Source organism: Leucoraja erinacea, chromosome 2 (genome assembly GCF_028641065.1).
Source record: "Leucoraja erinacea ecotype New England chromosome 2, Leri_hhj_1, whole genome shotgun sequence".
NCBI classification, from domain to species: Eukaryota; Metazoa; Chordata; class Chondrichthyes; order Rajiformes; family Rajidae; genus Leucoraja; species Leucoraja erinaceus.
Window position 1 is genome coordinate 89,700,567 of NC_073378.1, and position 19,666 is coordinate 89,720,232.

General features: G+C 43.4%; 1 protein-coding gene across 11 annotated transcripts in view; it reads left to right on the forward strand.

Moving 5' to 3' along the window:
• The window catches only part of thrb (thyroid hormone receptor beta), a 191,208-nt gene that overhangs the window by 163,531 nt on the left and 8,011 nt on the right, over window positions 1-19,666 (forward strand). For 8 of the 11 annotated variants that reach the window (XM_055660625.1, XM_055660676.1, XM_055660653.1 and 5 more), the window contains 4 exons: window positions 1,185-1,332; window positions 1,939-2,144; window positions 11,719-11,865; window positions 17,870-18,128. In XM_055660625.1, coding sequence (XP_055516600.1) covers window positions 1,185-1,332; window positions 1,939-2,144; window positions 11,719-11,865; window positions 17,870-18,128 — 760 coding nt within the window. The remainder of the gene's footprint in view (window positions 1-1,184; window positions 1,333-1,938; window positions 2,145-11,718; window positions 11,866-17,869; window positions 18,129-19,666) is intronic. The other 3 variants (XM_055660701.1, XM_055660692.1, XM_055660684.1) reach the window with 2 other exon arrangements.

A 19,666-nucleotide genomic window follows, 5' to 3' on the forward strand; every position in this document is an offset into this window, starting at 1 on the left:
GATAGAATCAGATACAATTGCTGCACTGAAGAGGCACTTAGACACTTACATATGCAAGGAGCATAAAGATTCAGTCTTAATGGAAAGAAATATGATTAGTGTAGATGGATAAAGGTAGATGGAATAGACATGGTGATACAAAGGGCCCGTTTCTGTGCTGTACCACTCCAGGACTTCCTTCCCAAGGACAGAACTGGGAATGTTTGTTCCATCTATCGTTCCATTCATAACTGCTCAATAAAAGAACCAGCTTGTCCTGCACGCAGCAGACATCAACATTCAGGCACAGGCTAATACGTGGCAAGTACCAAAGCACCATGCAAGTCCTGGGTGGTGTCCCTCATCAACACGAGCGAACCGAAACATCCACCCTAGACATTCAACCACACATCTGGGAGGGGGGATCACCAGTGACCAGAATCTCAACTGGTTCAGCCACATAAATGCTGTGGTGGCAAAAACAAATCAGAGACTAGGTATCTTGTGGCTAGAGACTCGCAACCTGATAGCATAAGGCGTTTCCACCATCTACAAGGCATGAGTCAAGAGAATGATGGACACCTACCACTTATCTAGATAATGTCACATCAACAACCACTTAATTGGTAACCCATCAGGCATCCTGAGCACTTATTCCCAATACTTATTCCCAATTGATGATCAGCCATGATCATATTGAATGGGGTGCAGGCTCGAAGGGCCGAATGGCCTACTCCTGCACCTAATTTCTATGTTTCTATGTTTCTATACCATCTATAGATTTGGTTAATTACTTGGGCTCCTTCAGCAACAAACCCGAAAAGAACAAGGCCAGAAAGTCTATGGGAACACCACTATCTGCGAATTCCCATTCAAATCATGACTATCATTGTTCCTCCGTCATTATTGGGTCCAAACTCTGAGAGTCCCTATCCAAAAACACAGCAGGAGTGTCTTCACCAGCAGGAATGCAGCAATGCAGCTCACCATTACCTTCCCAAACTATGTTAGGAATAAGGAATAAATGTTGGGCTTCACAGCGATGCCCAGACTTTATAGAATGAAATAATCTCCTCTTACAGGATTAGTGCACAGGAGAGATTAAGGAATAATAGCAGTTTTCAATTTTTTAGGGTGAAATGTCACCGTGTCATAAGATGAACTAAAAGAAGATTTTCCTATAAATCCTGATCTTTTGATTTTAGGGCTTTTTCAGGAGAACTATACAGAAAAACCTTCATCCAACCTACAGTTGTAAACATGAAGAAAAATGTATCATCGATAAAGTTACAAGGAATCAATGTCAAGAATGCCGGTTCAAAAAGTGCATTGCTGTTGGCATGGCAACTGACTGTAAGCAAATTTTACATCACTGCTTTAACTATTTACTTTGTTTCTGTTTTTTATGGTTTTAAAATTAGCCTTCCCTCTAAACCTTTCGGGGTTCCCATTCTAACATTATTTACAGAATCGAATGCAGGAATATTTACAGTATGAACATCATTGGACTCTCTCCTTGTAGACACCAAAAGCTGAAAATGCACATTAATGCCAGAAGCAGCAATGATATTTTTTGTGCTGAAAATGATAACATAGGTATTCACTGTATTCTGTATTTACAAATTTTATGAACAAAGTATATTTTTGTGGGACAAAAGTGATAATATTTCAAGTAATTAGAAGATTTGAACACTGATCCCCTGTGCCTATTTAACACTTTTTTTTAAATTTCAAGTTTCTACCATTCATGATTTTCATTTTATTTCTAAAAGACTGATAGTATCGGAAGATAATATACTGAAGAAATTCTTGACGACAGTAATCTGGATGTTTGTCAAGGGAACGTGTTAAATTGACATTAGTACCAATTTTCCAGTCACAGCAATGTAAGACCAGTGGGGGAGGTAATGATTGTAGGAAAAATGGTAATTTTGCATTTTCCTATTTTTGTATAATTAGTGGTATTGGATGATGGCAAACGGCTAGCAAAACGTAAACTAATAGAAGAGAACCGAGAGAAGAGGCGTCGAGAGGAGGTGACAAAAACACTTGTTGATAAACCTGAGCCAACAGAAGAGGAATGGGAACTTATACGATCAGTGACAGAGGCTCACATCGCCACCAATGCACAAGGAGACCATTGGAAACAGAAACGGAAATTTCTGGCAAGTTCCTTGGCAAAGCGCAAAAAAATCAGGCACTGTCCATTCACTCCCTGACTTAACCTGTATCCTGTGCACCTCCATGTAAATGTTTTGATCATATTCCATCTTCAGCCACAAAGGTTTGAGAAAGGAAAGCCTCCCCAAATGGAAAAATATAAATGTGAGAATTTGCAAATATTCTTCACTGAGGTTCTAAATGCAGTTCAACTCAAATATTTTTCATTGCTGTAACAGATATAGTAATCACAGAATGAGGCAAGAGTGAGGTGTACGGATTTCAGTTCAAGTTAGCAGGAAAGCAATGGCGAACCAAAAGAAACCAAGTGATGGACAGCCTGAGCTTGGCATGAATTGGGTGGCCAGATAACTATGGGTTCTGTGGAAACCATTGACCATCAGCCCTTTACAGCTCAGCAAACCTCACTCAGGCTTCAATCCCTGCAACAAAGCTAAGAGCTAAGCTGAAGGTCAGATGTCGACCTCTATGATTGTAAATAGTGCACTGGAAAAGATAAGTGCTTGATTGTTTTGTTTTATTTGTATTATATTTAATTATTTATTAATATTTGAATGTTTTATTTTTGAATTCGTTTTTTTTTTAAGCCTCATAGTTACTTCAATCTATTGGAAAACTTTGCAAATATCGCTGACTTTAACAAACATTTAAAAACTCCTAAGGAGCAAATGAGCTGTCAAAGGCTTTGAGTAAATTGGAGAGTCAGGGCCGCAGTGTAAGCACAGCATGGAACTAGATGCCTCTAGGATCAGAGGAACAATATTCAACCACCTTGTCCAGGTAAAGATGAGTGCAGGCAGGTGGAGACGAGGTCAGCATCCAGGCATTTTCAAATGACATCCATCGATGCAGGGCTGCCAACTCTCACGCTTTGAGCGTGAGAGTCACGCATTTCAGCCCAATCACACGCCCTCACGCTGATGACAGAATTCTCACGCTGTCTTCAGTCCCTGCACAGCAAAGATCCTATAGCGGAGCTATACGATCTTTGCTGCACAGTTTGTCTCTTTGCGCCACATGACAGCGATCCGTGCGGTCTGGGGAATCGCGTCGGTTGACGGCTGTGAGTGACGTCGCGTCTCTTCTCTCTTGGTCGGATGTACAGCGGCCGGGTGTCAGCGCCTCTGTGCACCGGCTGTGAGCGTTGCGCTGCCGGTCGCCGCTGCAGCCTCGCTCCCTTGCTCCCTCCTGCCCTTCAACTCACACGGCAGCGTCAGCACCGCCAATCCATGCAACACCAGATGGGTGGTCGGGGAAAGTGAGGGAGAGGAGAAACAGAGAGAGAGAGGGGGAAAGAAAAAAAGGGAGGGATGGAGGCAAAGAGAGACAGGGGGAGGGGATGAAGGAAGGGAAGGAGAAAGAGGGAGGGTGAGGAAGATTCAAGATTCAAGAGAGTTTATTGTCATGTGTCCCTGATAGGACAATGATATTCTTGCTTTGCTTCAGCACAACAGAACATAGTAGGCATTGACTACAAAACAGATCAGTGTGTCCATATACCATTATATAAATATATACACACATGAATAAATAAACTGATCAAGTGCAAATAACAGATAATGGGCTATTAATGTTCAGAGTTTTGTCTGAGCCAAGTTTAATAGCTTGGTGGCTGTGGGGAAATAGCTATTCCTGAACCTGGTTGTTGCAGTCTTCAAGCTCCAGTACCTTCTCCCTGAAGGTAGCAGGGAGATGAGTGTGTGGCCAGGATGGTGTGGGTCCTTGATGATATTGCCAGCCTTTTTGAGGCAGCGACTGCGATAGATCCCCTTGATGGAAGGGACTGTGCATTGTTTACTACTTTTTGTAGTCTTTTCCTCTCCAAGGCGCTCAAGTTGCCGAACCAAGCCACGATGCAACCGGTCAGCATGCTCTCTACTGTGCACCTGTAGAAGTTAGAGAGAGTCCTTCTTGACAAATCAACTCTCCGTAATCTTCTCAGGAAGTAGAGGAGCTGATGTGCTTTCTTAAAAATTGCATCAGTGTTCTCGGACCAGGAAAGATCTTCAGAGATGTGCACGCCCAGGAATTTGAAGCTCTTGACCCTTTCAACCATCGATGTGTTGTATAAACGGGACTGTGGGTCCCCATCCTACTCCTTCCAAAGTCCACAATCAGTTCCGTGGTTTTGCTGGTGTTGAGGGCCAGGTTATTGTGCTGGCACCATATGGACAGTCGCTCGATCTCTCTTCTATACTCTGACTCGTCCCCATCAGTGATACGTCCCACAACAGTGGTGTTGTCAGCGAACTTGATGATGGACAGCTACGCAGTCATGAGTATAGAGTGACTACAGCAGGGGGCTGAGCACGCAGCCTAGAGGTGCTCCCGTGCTGATTGTTATCGAGTCTGACACATTTCCACCAATACGAACAGACTGTGGTCTGTGAATAAGGAAGTCAAGGATCCAATTGTAGAGGGATGCGCAGAGACCCAGTTCTGCGAGGTTTGGTAACCTGCTTGGAGGGAATGATGGTATTAAATGCTGAGCTGTAATCAATGAATAACAGCCTGACATATGAGTTTTTGATGTCCAAGTGGTCCAGAGCGGAGTGGAAGGCCAGCGAGATCGCATCCACCATTGATCTGTTGTGGCGGTAAGCGAACTGCAGTGGGTCCAGGTTTTTGTCAAGGTATGAGTTGATTTGCGCCATGATCAACCTCTCAAAGCACTTCATCACCACAGACGTTAGTGCCCCTGGTCGATTGTCATGGAGGCACGTCACCTTGCTCTTCTTGGGCACCGGTATTATTGATGCCCTTTTGAAGCAGGTGGGAACCTCAGACCTCAGAAGTGAGAGGTTGAAAATGTCCGTAAAAACTCCAGCCACACTTGGTCCACACAGGTTTTTAGAACACGACCAGGTATAACATCAGGTCCAGGCACTTTTCGAGGGTTCACCCCTCTGAAGGATTTTCTGACGTCAGCCTCTGTGACTGAGACTGAAATACCATCACAGCGAATGGGGGCTCGGGAAGGCACATCAGTATTCTCCCTATCAAAGCGTGCGTAAAACGCATTGAGCTCGTCAGGGAGTGATGTTTCGCCGACATTCGAGCTGCCTCCTGATTTTGCCTTGTTGGAGGTGATTGCATTCAGGCCCTGCCACAGCTGCCGAACATCTGTCTCATCCTCCAGTTTGGAGCAGAAGTCCCTTTTGGGCTTTTTGATGGCGTTACCAAGGTCGTAACTGGACTTCTTGTGGACCACTGTATCATCGGACGTGAATGCCCTGTGTCTGGTCTTCAGAAGAGTGCGGATCTCAAAGTTCATCCAAGGTTTCTGATTGGGAAACACTCGGAAGGTTTTGGTAGGGATGCAGTCCTCCACACATTTATTTACGAAGTCTGTAACGACTGTGGCGTATTCGTTCAAGTCCGTTGCCCGTTCAGTCCTTGAACATTGCCCAGTCTACAGATCCCAAACAGTCCTGGAGTTGTTATGGTTTCTGATTGGGAAACACTCCCCCCCCCCCCCCCTCCCCCCCCCCCCCCCCCCGACCAGCTCTGTACAGTCCTCACCTCTGGGGTGCGTCCTCTTTAATTGCTGCCTGTAGGTAGGAAGAAACAGCATCGCAGTATGGTCGGACTTACCGAAGTGAGGGCGAGGGACAGAACGATAGGCATTCTTGATGGTGGTGTAGCAGTGGTCGCGGGTGTTTGGTCCTCTGGCGCAGCAGGAGACATGTTGGTGGAAGTTAGGGAGTGATTTCTTGAGGTTCGCCTTATTGAAGTCCCCAGCAATGGTGGTAAATGCCTCTGGGTAAGACGTCTGGTGTTTGTTGACCACGGCGTGCAGCTCCTCCAGTGCCAGACGGACGTCTGCCTGGGGTGGGATGTAGACCGCGGTCAGGATGATGGAGGTGAATTCTATCGGGAGGTAGAAGGGACGGCACTTCACCGCCAGATGTTCGAGGTGTGGAGAGCAGGAGTTGGACAGGACTGCCACGTATGAGCACCACGCAGAGTTGGCCATGAGGCAGACGCCCCCTACTCTCCCTTTCCCAGATGCCTGTGTACGGTCCATACGGTGGATGGAGAACCCTTCAGGCTGGACCGCTGAGTCTGGGGAGCTGGGGGTGAGCCATGTCTCTGTGAAACAGAACACAGAGCATTCTCTCAGCTCCCTTTGATAAAGCAGCCTTGCCCTTAAGTCCTCCACTTTGTTTTCAAGGGACTGTACATTGGCCAGTAGGATAGTAGGTTCTTTTAGGTTCTGGTGCTCCGTGAATGTCGCTGCAGGCAGGCACCATCTTGCTCCTGCGGAGGAAGAGAGGGAGGGGGAGGAAAGAGGGGGGAGGATTGAGGGAGGGATGGGGGGAGGAAAGAGGGCAGGATGGGGGAGGAGGGAGGAAGGGGAGGAAAGAGTGGGGAGGGAGGGGGAGGATGGAGGGAGGGAGGGGGAAGGACTCCCTCTGTGTGTCTGTGTGTGTGTGTGTGTGTGTGTCTCCCTGTGTGTGTATCCCTCTGTGTGTGTGTGTGTGTTTCTCCCTGTGTGTGTGTCTCTCTGTGTCTCCCTGTCTGTGTGTGTGTGTGTCTTCCTTTGTGTATGTGTTTCCCTGTGTGTCTGTTGTCACATCCTGGCCTTAGACAGGGCTGCCAACTCTCACGCTTTGAGCGTGAGAATCACGCATTTCAGCCAATTCTCACGCTGATGACAGAATTCTCACGCTGTCTTCAGTCCCTGCACAGTTTGTCTCTTTGCGCCACATCACAGCGATCTGTGCGGTCTGGGGAAGCGCGTCAGTTGGCGGCTGTGAGTGACGTCGCGTCTTTTCTCCTCTCTTCTCATCTTTCTTGGTTGGATGTGCAGCTGCTGACAACATGAAGCAGCCGGTGATAGAACTAACCAGGTGAATCGGTTGTAAAAAATGGGGCCAAACATCTAGGACAGGGTTCGGCAACCTACGGCACACGGGTTGAATCCGGCCTGTAACCCGAAAAAACACTTTTTTTTTTCAATTTGTTTTTGCGGGGTCGGTACAGGCGAGCCGACCTGAGAACTGCAGCCAGTCCCTGGGACGCGAGCTGATCTGGGAACGGCAGCCAGCCCCTGGGCACACAGAATGTCAACTTGATCATTATGGACAAATTGGGCCAGCCATGTACATGTTGTATAACTCTATGCAGATCTGAATGGGCTTAGAATTAACATTTAAGCAAAATTGCCCCCACTTTCCCCATTTTGATTCTTGAGAATATCCCTTTGCTCTGTTAACAGCGTTAAAGTACTTATGAGATAAGAGTCAGGAAAGGAAACTTGTTAGTTTTTTTTAGTTTGCTTTAATTTGTTAGTTGATTGTCTGTTGAGTACCATAATTTCTGAAATGGTCATAAAGAAACTTAACTTTTTTAAAACAGTAATAAGTGATTTTTGTCCAAACAATTGGAACTTGGATAAAATGTTTGCATTATTAGCCGGGCTGCCAACTCTCACGCATTGAGCGTGAGACTCACGCATTTCACAAAATTCTCACACTCTCACGCTGATCACAAAATTTCTCACGCTCAAATATCTGCAGGTGCTGGAAGTTCAAAATAAAGCAACAATTGTTTTAGAGGTGAGTAAAAACCATGAGGGGAATATCAGGTGAATGCATAGTCTTTTTCCCGGGATATGTGATTCAAGCACTAGAGGGGATTGGTTTAAAGCAGGGCTGTCAATCTACCGGCCTGACGGATGATTTTAGGGGAAAAAAAGTAGTTTAGTTTCTCCCATGCAGATGGTGTGATAGGTGAGACACGGCGGCGGTGGTCCCAGCACCAACCCCCCTCCCCCTTCCCCCCTGAGGCACGGCTCACACCTCCCACCCTCACCTCCGGCGGCTCTATGTCCGTCGGTCTCTCTGTCCACACCCCATGGAGTTTTAACCCGGAGCCAGGAGCTGACTGGGTGAGTGGGGGCATCGATGCCGCTTCCGGAGCCGCGGCGATGAATCTCGGGCTAAGGCTCCGCTCCAATGCCTGACCCCCGGGTCACTGACCTTTACCTCCCGCGGACCCCCGGGTCACTGACCCTCATCTCCCCCAGACCCCAGCTGGACAAGGAGCACCTGGGCCGGCCTGCATTCCCAGGGGGGGGGGGAAACGCTCCCCGGGCATCACCAAGTCTCCGCTCATTCTGGATGTTGTCGCTGTTTCAATGACACTGACACACTCTCATACACACACTGGCACACACAAGGTTTAAAAGGATATGGGCCGAATGCGGATAAATGGGACTAGTTTAGATGGGGCATCTTGATCTGCATTAACAAGTTGGGATGAAGGGCCTGTTTCCATGCTGCAAGACTATGACACATTGTGGAAAGGGCCCAATTGCTCTGGAGAGGATCCAGGGGCGATTTATGAAGATGTTGGCAGGGCTGGAATGTTTTTTACATTTTGAAGAAAGATTTGATAACTGGTATTGTATTCTCTGCAGCAACGGAGGTGAAGAAAAAACTTAGTTGAGGTAAATAATATTATGCGAATATGACCTGTAACAAATAGTGTAGGAAGGAATTGCAGAAGCTGGTTTAAACTGAAGATAGACACAAAAAACTAGAAAAACAGCAGGACAGGCAGCATCTCTGGAGAGAAAGAATGGGTGATGTTTCGGGTCGAGACCTTCAGCCTGAAGAGGTTGAAAACCAGCCATAAGACACAATGACTGGACATGTGTGTTATCCAACTAAGGGCAGAAATCAGAATCATGTGTTCATCTTTATTCACGTGACACCATAATAAATATATTACAGAAAAAATAATTTAATGGGGTGACATGGTGGCGCAGCGGTAGAGTTGCTACCTTACTACCACATGGGTTTTCTCTGGATATTCCGGTTTCTCCCATATCCAAAAGAAGTGCAGGTTTGTAGGTTAATTGACTTCTGTAAATTGTCCCTGGCATGATGGATGGAATTGGTGTATGATAGATTGCTGGTCGGTATGGACTTGGTGGGCTGAAGGGCCTGTTTCCATATATATTTTTACATATATATCTTAATTTCATTGAACCATATATGATTGAATATGTGGCATTATTTTCCTCTTGTTTCTATATTCAAAGGGTAACGTTGATTGATTTATTTGTGCAGAACAGTGATGGAAGTCTGACTTTTGCTTTGTTTCTCTGTGTTTTCTCTATATACAGTGGCTTGCAAAAGTATTCATACCCCTTGAACTTTTCCACATTTTCTCACGTTACAACCACAAACGTAAATGTATTTTATTGGGATTTTATGTGATAGACATAATCACAAAATGGTGCATAATTGTGAAGTGGAAGGAAAATGATACATGGTTTTCAAATTGTTTTACAAATAAAAAACTGAAAAGTGTGACGTGCAAAAGTATTCAGCCCCCCTGAGTCAATACTTTGTAGAACCACCTTTCGCTGCAATTACAGCTGCAAGTCTTTTGGGGTATGTCTCTATCAGCTTTGCACATCTAGAGACTGAAATTTTTGCCCATTCTTCTTTGCAAAATAGCTCAAGCTCAGTCAGATTGGATGGATAGCGTCTGTGAACAGCAATTTTCAAGTCTTGCCAGAGATTCTCAATTGGATTTAGGTCTGGACTTTGACTGGGCCATTCTAACACATGAATATGCTTTGATCTAAACCATTCCATTGTAACTCTGGCTGTATGTTTAGGGTCGTTGTCCTGCTGGAAGGTGAACCTCCGCCCCAGTCTCAAGTCTTTTGCAGACTCAGGTTTTCTTCCAAGATTGCCCTCTATTTGGCTCCATCCATCTTCCCATCAACTCTGACCAGCTTCTCTGTCCCTGCTGAAGAAAAGCATCCCCACAGCATGATGCTGCCACCACCATGTTTCACAGTGGGGATGGTGTGTTCAGGGTGATGTGCAGTGTTAGTTTTCCGCCACACATAGCGTTTTGCATTTAGGCCACAAACTTCAATTTTGGTCTCATCTGACCAGAGCACCTTCCTCCACATGTTTGCTGTGTCCCCCACATGGCTTGTGGCAAACTGCAAACGGGACTTCTTATGGCTTTTTTTCAACAATGGCTTTCTTCTTGCTACTCTTCCATAAAGGCCCGATTTGTGGAGTGCACGACTAATAGTTGTCCTGTGGACAGATTCTCCCACCTGAGCTGTGGATCTCTGCAGCTCCTCCAGAGTTACCATGGGCCTCTTGGCTGCTTCTCTGATCAATGCTCTTCTTGCCCGGCCTGTCAGTTTAGGTGGATGGCCATGTCTTGGTAGGTTTGCAGTTGTGCCATACTCTTTCCATTTTTGGATAATGGATTGAACAGTGCTCCGTGAGATGTTCAAAGCTTGGGATATTTTTTTATAACCTAACCCTGCTTTAAACTTCTCCACAACTTTATCCCTGACCTGTCTGGTGTGTTCCTTGGGCTTCATGATGCCGTTTGTTCACTAATGTTCTCTAATAAACCTCTGAGGCCTTCACAGAACAGCTGTATTTATACTGAGATTAGATTACACACAAGTGGACTCTATGAAGGCAATTGGTTGCACTGGATTTTATTTAGGGGTATCAGAGTAAAGGGCTGAATACTTTTGCATGCCACACTTTTCAGTTTGTTATTTGTAAAAAAATTTGAAAACCATGTATCATTTTCCTTCCACTTCACAATTATGCGCCACTTTGTGTTGGTCTATCACATAAAATCCCAATAAAATACATTTACGTTTGTGGTTGTAACGTGACAAAATGTGGAATGAGGTATGAATAGTATGAATACTTTTGCAAGCCACTGTATATGCATAACAGCATGAATATAATCTGATTTTCATACATGAATATAGTCATTCATGTGCTGCACCTGTTGATCAGAGCCTGGCTCTGTTGTGGAATGTAATTAGGAATGTAATTTAGCCAAACCTTATTCATACCTGATCCAATTTAAACCATAAATGTTGCATTCAAGTTGCAAATTAAAAGGCTTGCTCTTCTGATTATCCATTCCTCGCCTCGCACTTCTGATTATCCATTCCTTGGGTCTTTGATCCCTGGTTTGCTGGGTTTCAGTTTTGGTCCACAGAGTCCACAATGACCAGCTATCACCCTTACACTATTTCCATCCTACACACCAGGGACAAATTTACAGAAGCCAATTAACCTACAAACCTGTACGTTTTTGGAATGCGGAGGGAAACCAGAGGAAACAGCAGCGGTTTCAGGGAGAACAAACAAATTTGGTACAGATAGCACCCTAGTCAGGATCAAACCTGGGTCTCTGGCAATGTAAGGCAGGAACTCTACCACCATGCCAATGTGCCAACCTTATTGATGGATTATACAGGCGTATGTGTTCCCAACAATATCACTGCATTAAGTCGGTTTGTGAAAAAACGCCAGGCTATGGATTCAAGTGGATTTTTCCTTTCCCTGAAAATGCCAGTATTTCAACTCTAATTTTAAACAAAGGCACCTCGCATTCTTAGAGAAATTAGAGCGCAAAATGTAATGTTTCGTAAATTGACAAGCTTAACGTTAAACCTTAAATTGTTGCAGCAAAAAGTGCGTAGTAACTTCATAAGTTGGAATGCACGATATGTTTTCACGTGATATTGTGTTCATTTTGCAGCCTGAGGAAATTGGGCAGACACCAATAGAGAATGCACCCGAAGGGAGCAAGGTGGACCTGGAGGCCTTCAGTGAGTTTACAAGAATTATCACGCCCGCAATAACAAGGGTGGTTGATTTTGCCAAAAAATTACCAATATTCTGTGAGGTAGGATTTTCATTTCTTTAATTTTATACTTTTTTGATGTAATATTGGGATCTTCCTTCCTGACGTTGGAAAGGCTCACCGAAGCGTTATTTGAAGTTATGATGTTCACAACTGACACTTTTGTAGTGCTGATAGCATTGGAAAATGGCCCAAGCTGATTCGCACAAAGCCAAATTTCAAGGAGTTTTCAGAGATGACAAGGCGTTTGGTGGGAGGAGGATTTTAAAGAAACCCTTGAACAGAAGGCAGAGTATTTTCATTTTGCTTTAAGATTGTTTTCGGCTGTATATCATGCAAAGGGGGCAATTTGTATCCACCAGCTGGAAAGGTGCAAAATTCACAAAGTATTCATCCAACACATAGGCAGCACAGTGGTGCAGCAGGTAATGTTGCTGCTTCATAGATGCAGGTTCAGTCCTAAATTCTAGTGCTGTTCACGTTGAGTTGCTATATTTTCTCTGTGGCTGCTTGCGTTTCCTTTGGTGTGCTCCAGTTTCCTCATACATACCAAAGAGCTGCAGGTTGGTGAGCAAGTTGCCCCTAATGTGTATGCGCATGGTAGAATGTGAGGGAGGTAGATGGGAATATGGGAGGAATATGTTCCAGAGAATTTTAGTAAAGGGATCACTGTACGAGCAGCATTGACTTGATGGGCTGAATGGCCTCCTATGTCACAAAACATGGAAAGTCCTGATTTTTTTAATGCTGTGGCTTCATTAAATGCTGTTGGCGAATGATTGAATTACTCGCTTACTTGAATTACTTGAATTATTGTAGACGGGCAAGAAATAAGTCAACAACCTGATTAGATCTGATGAAAATTCATCGATCTGTAATGCTAACTTTACTTCTCTCTCCACAGAAGCTGCCTGACCTGCTGATTTTTTTTTTTGATTTTCAGTATCTGCAGTTCTTTAATTTTAGGCACAGATTCAGGCTTTGTGTTAGTTCCACTGTAAGTATCAATTTAAATTGATGAGTGGAATAAGTCAATGAAACAATGTCAAAAATAAATAATTGACACAATTGTGCAGGTCCAATTTGCTGTTGAAAGTAAAAGCTATCTGAAACTGTTGTTCTCTATCCTCAACATTTCCAGAATTTCCAGTCTAGAGAATTGAAATATATAGGAGAAATCTGAATCTTATCTCTCCACTGCACTCTCCCCCCCCCCGATGTCAGAGTCAAAGTCATAGCCCCCGGCTATATATAGGTAAAATTAAATCACTTCTGGTGTTAGAGCCCCCGGCGTGGTGGCCAAAAAAACTCTTAACCGCAAGGCTACTAGATTGTCATAAAAATCATGTCGTTCACAGATGGAGCTCCGACTCTCCTTCAGGAACAGGTCCTTACCCCTGACTCCTGACGGGTCGATATGTGGAGGCCGCTCCTGTACGACAACGGAAACCCCAGAGTGATTAAGTTTCCCCCCCCCTCCCACCCCACCCCCACCCCCCCCACACACACACCCCAACAAAAAATCTGAATCGTCGGATAGAGAGAGGCCGCTGCTGACCAGATTAGGGATGGACTGTTGTTCTCTATAATTATTTGTCAGAGAGATGTAGGAGAAATCTGAAATCAGAATCATAGAAGCAGGAAGATTGTCATGGCATATCCTTCATCTCCTGGTCAATATGTGCTGTGCGCCATTCAATAAGTTTAGAGAAGCAATTAGGGATGGAGTAATTATGTCAGAGATGTAGGAAAATCAGAAATAGAAGCAGAAGTCGGCATTCATCTCCTAGTACATGCTGCGCCATTCAATAAGTTTATGGATTATCTTTTAATTCTTCACTACTCGCCTGCACTAATTCCATATCCTTTGATCCCCTTTGTATCTTAAAAGTTGTTGTCTGTCCTGAATATACTTATCAGAGATTCACCACCCGATATGGGTGACGACTTTTCTTCTCATTTTCTGATTGAGGAAATTCCACATATCTCCAAATGACTCTTACAAGCGTCTGCAGATTGGTTTGGTAACAGCTCTGCCTAAGACGGCAAAAAAATTGCAGGGAGTTATAGACGTAGCCTAGTTCATTGCACAGACCAGACATTCCAGCACTGCCACCATGTGTACTTCATGCTGCCTCGGAAAAGCAGCCAACATAATCAAAGATATGTCCCACCCAGGTCATTTATTTTTCTCCCTGTTCCCATCTGGCAGAAAATACAGAAGTTTGAAAGCACGCACCACCAGACACAGGAGTAGCGTCTTCTCCTCTGTTATCCAGCTTCTAAACGGTGCTTCCAAAGGTTTGGGTACTGTACGATTCACCTGTACCCTATAGCAGACATTGGACTTTGTATATGAAACTGATGTGCTAAAATGCTGAAAACTCTATTCTGCACTCTGTATCTTCCCCTTTGCTCTATCTATTGTACTTGAGTTGGACTTGATTGTATTTATGTATGATGTATCCAATGCTTGGATAGTTTAGTTTATCATTATCACGTGTACTGAGGTACAGTGAAAAGCTTTATCTCTCGTGGGCTATCCAGTCATCAAAAACTATACATGATTACAATCAACCGTCCACAATGTGCAGATACAGGATTAAGGGAATCATATTTAGTGCAAGATAAAGTTCAGTATAGTCTTATGAAAGATAATCCGAGGGTCTCCAGTGAGATAGATGGCAGCTCAGGACCACTCTCTAGTTGGTGATAGGATGGTTTAGTTGCCTGATAACAACAACTGTCCCAGAATCTGAGGTATGCGTCTTCACACCTGATGGGAGATGGGAGCGGTGGGAATGACCAGGTGCAACTGGTCCTTGATTATGCTGGTGGCCTTGCATGAAGTGTAGATGGAGTGGATGGAAAGGAGGTTGATTTGTGCAATGGTCTGGGCTGTGTTCACAACTCTGCAATTTATTGCGGTCTTGGATGGAGCTGTTCTCGAACCATGCCGTGATGCATCCTAATAAAATGCTTTCTACAGCACATCTGCAGAAGTCGGTGAGAGTTGTTGGGGACATGCCGATCTTCCTAAGCTTTCTAAGGAAGTAAAGGCTTTTGTTTGCTTTCTTGGCCATTGCTTTGATATGGCTGTTTAAGAAGGAACTGCCGATGCTGGAAAATCGAAGGTATTCTGAAGAAGATTTTCGGACCGAAACGTTGCCTATTTCCTTCGCTCCATAGATGCTGCCTCACCCGCTGAGTTTCTCCAGCATTTTTGTCTAGCTTTGATATGGTTGGTGATATTTACTCTTCGGAACTTGAAACTTTCAGCCATACCAGGGTATGTGTACCGTTTCACTTCCTGAAGCCGATCAATATCTCCTTTGTCGTGCTGACATTGAAGGAAAGGTTGTTGTCTTGGCATGAAATGCGAAGTTCTCAATATCCTTCCAGTACTCTGTCTTGTCATTATTTGATATCCGGCTCACTATGGTGATATTGTCTACGAATTTATAAATTGAGTTGGATTTGTATTTGGCTGCAAAGTTGTGGGTGTATAAGGAGTAAAGCAGGGGGCTGAGAATACATCCTTGAGGGCACCAGTGTTGTGGATTATCGTAGAGCATAGTATGCAAAGCAAAGCTTTTCACTGTTCTTCGGTACACATGACAATAATAAACCTAAACCTGTCCTGACAACAACTTATTTTAAGGCTATGACCCAGTTCCATACATACCAACCACAGGAAACATCAAACCTACATCTACTCCATCAGGTGATTTAGCAAATCTATACATTTCAATGGTCAATTTACATTCTTCTAAACTCTTGAGGGCATAGGCCAAGTCTATCTTATTCATTCCTCAACCAACCAACCTGCCATTTCAGGAATCAAACTTGTGTTCCTTGGCTGCACTCCGTCTATCCCAAAATAAGGTTGGGCGACCTGTAAACAGTTTTCCAGATGCAATCTCAACAGGGTCCTTGATAATTGGAACAAGATATTCCAGCTCTTGTACTCAAATCGTCTTACAATAAAGGCCAAGATAAAATTTCCCACATTCATTGTTTACTGTGCCCATGTGTTGATTTTGAGAGGATTAAATGTATAGGACACTCATGTTCCCCAGATTAGCAACATTCCTCAATCTAATTGTTTAACATTTAATGCAAAGTAGATCTTGCATGAATCCAATTATGTTTTACTTTGTCCTGTTACCATCTCCTCAATAATAACTTCCAGCATCAAAGTCTGAACGATGAAGATTATGAGAACTTGAGGATTTATCACCTTTCTGTCCCTTCATTTCTCCAATGCTTTTTTGTTAACTAATCCCAATTTATTTGAGTTCCTCATTCACTCTAGACATTTCATTTTTTTACTTTTTCATATTCCTCAATATAATTTCTCCTGTCTCAGTAAATACAGGACTGACAATAACTTTAGCTTGTATTTTTTTTCCAATTTTGGGAGAAGATCTTTATCTTTTTGTTACATTTCTTGCCAGATTATTTACTTATTTTCATAGTATTCAAAGAGGTCCTGCATATAAATCATGGATGCAATCATCAGTGTATCCGCAAAACTAGATGTTTGTGTAATAAAAACGCAGAATTCTGGAAACACTCCAGGGCAGCACCTGTGAAAAGCGAAACTGTGATAATGACACATCAAAGACCCATCATCAGAACTGAGCAAAAGAGAAAACAGTAGGTTTAAGTTGCAGAGAGGGTGGGTGAGGCATGGATAATGGGAATATGTGTGATGGAATGAGGCCAGAGATGCCACGGCATCTTGTAGACAAAATGATAATGTCAATGGGCTAATGAGGTAGTTAAAGAAAGAGAATGCAAAGTAAATGCTGTAAATGAAGACAGCGAGAGAGTGGGAATGCAGAGAAAGGAAAGTAAAAAATGTGAGATGCAAGGCTTCAGAACATACCGTGCAGGTCAGGCGATGCTAGTGGAGGGAGAGAGACTGAACCAATATCACCAATGGGCTAGTTGATTCACCAATGGATGGTTTACAGCAGAAGTAACCACTTCTGATACAAACAGTGAAACAAGTTAACTGAACTTGTAGAATTTGATACAGAATCCATAAGACTGCAACTTGCCCACACAGAAAATGAGGTGTTGTTCCTCACGCTTACCTTTGGCCTTGTTATAACCGTAGAAGAGGCCACTGATGTTGCATCAAAACAACCGCAGGGGATGCAACACCTGCCTTTTCACCTCTTCCCACCACTGTGAAATCTAAGCAGTCCCTCATTTCTGCCAGTCATTCATCTGTGGTATTGCCTCAGTTTTCTCTCTCTCCATCAGCACAACATGTCCTGCTGGGTCTTCTTGTTCCATTAGCTGGATATTTACAATATTCCTGTGTGTTCTCACTTAGCTGAACGGATTTCTTCCAATCCAATTGCCCCATTAATCTGCAGGCTGATGGCTTTTACAACATATTGCCACTATGATCATAGCCTCACCTTAGCACAGTTATCCCCTTTGTCCCATCCATTGTGGCCTCCACTCTCTTTGCAGCTTAAACTGTGTTTTCATTAGAACTGGGAAGGAGAGAAAAAAAGGTGATTGACCTGAAATGTTCCCTGTTTCTCTTTCCACAAATGTTACCTGACCTGCTGAGTGGTTCTAGCTTTTTCTGTTTTCTTTTTAGATTTCCAGCAACTGCAGTTTTTTGATGAGGTTACTCTAATGTTGGCTTCAGACATGCAAACAGGAAGCAGGCTGTTTCATGCTCCACTTTAGACTTTCAGTCCACTTTCCAGCTGGTGAAATACAATTGTGCAAATGTGTTTGAAGCAGTTCAGTTGTGAAGTGAGCACACTCAAAGGAGGAAAAAAAGTGAATGAAAAACAAACGTAGCTTCCTATCTCACGTCATATGTAAGTGATAGACATTCTGAGCATGTTTTCCTCAGGACTGCTCCTCAGTTGATTAATTTGTGGGTTGACTCTTTCACTCGTTCTATAGCTTCAACAAGAACATATTGTGATTTTAAATGTAGAATTAAACTTGCCAAATGTTAGGATATAGATGCTTGACGGCGACGTGCACTAATGTATGTTTTGTTTTCTAGCTGCCATGTGAAGACCAGATAATCCTTCTGAAAGGCTGTTGTATGGAAATCATGTCCCTCAGGGCAGCAGTCCGTTATGACTCTGAGAGTGAGACTTTAACTTTGAATGGTGAGATAGCTGTAAAAAGAGAACAGTTAAAAAACGGAGGCCTTGGGGTTGTATCTGATGCAATCTTTGATCTGGGAATATCATTGTCTACGTTCAACTTGGACGACAGTGAGGTGGCTCTACTCCAAGCTGTGCTTTTGATGTCTTCAGGTACATGCCTTTTCCTAGACCATCATATAAAAACATTCTACAACATTTACATTACCTAGCCATTCAATCTAATATGCACAGGTCTGAAGCAGAATTTTAAATATTAGTACATCCTCAATTCATTTTTTATCCGAAGATTGTCTTAACCCAACAGGAAGCATCCAGTATAATGCACCAACTGCACCAGTTTGTGTTTTCTGCATCAATGTATTTTTGGAGACATTCTTAGACGTTTAGGGCAGGTGATCAACGTTGGTCAGGAAGCAGGGTGTTGCTTCCGGATTTAAAAACATGCAGCTATTGAGAAAGAAAACTGACAATTTACAGTGTGTTCAACAGAGTCTAGATCAGACCTATTCTCCAATGGAAAGCAGATATTCTGATGGAAAAAATGAGGAAGAGGAGCAAACGAGGCAGGTCTCTTCTAAGTGGAAATTTGTGGACCTCCAGTCAATCGTTTGAACAAGAATAGGACGACACGAACATGAACTGGATATGTTCATGCTATTGCATTACAAAGCAACATAGTATGAAGTAAATAAAGGAATTAGGGAATGGATGGATATGGATCACATGCAGGCAAAGGAGATTATATTTTAATTTGGCATCATGTTGTGAGTTGAAGGGCCTGTTGCTGTGCTATACCACAAAACGAATTAGGTTTTATGACTGGCAAATCTATCAAAGGCAGAATGTCAACACTTTCCTTCTATTAATGACTGCAGAGTATTTGCAATGTTGCCCTTATTTGGTTTTCAATTGCTTTCTGTGTTTGCCATAAATAGACACTGCACAACGCATAGAAGAACCCTCAGCTATTTTCCCCACAAGATTCACTTATCAATTGGTTCATTCAGTCTAATTTAATCACCCTATTGGATTTTGATGCATTTGCACATCATCACACATCATAACCTGTGTAATGACCCTGCAGAAAAGTTACCTAGCCGCAAGGAAACATGCACTAGCACCTCCATATGCTTCTGTCATTTGCAGATCAGCTTGATTTAGGAGTACCTGCATGGAACATGGTCACTTAAATGTTTTCCTTAACAGGTGAACATGTAAGCACACTAAATGATGTACATGCACTATGGTGCCTTTTAAATTATAGTTGAATAAAAGTGTCAAGTTTATCTGCCCAAGCGTTGCCATCTAATATTTCAGCTTCATATTCATAAAGCTGCCCAGCTACTGCTGTCAGTGATCTTACCTTTGTTGTTACACAACATTCTAAAATCAAGAGCCAAGAGTGCTTTATTGCCATATGTCTTGAAACGGAGCAATAAAATAAAACGGCAGCAAAACAGATATATAAACCTAGTACTCAGTAAAACCCATAATAAACAAGAAAAACGTTCAGTAGATATCTATACCATTACTAACACTCTCATCTTGACCGCTTCCTGTCTGCGTTGTAATTAAATTTGCGCAAAACTGACCCCCCCCCCACAGCGCTACGATTTTTCGCCACCTTACCATTCTCTGCTGCTGCAAGTCAAATAAGTTTTGTTCCGATTGGTGAAATAGTACAAAAG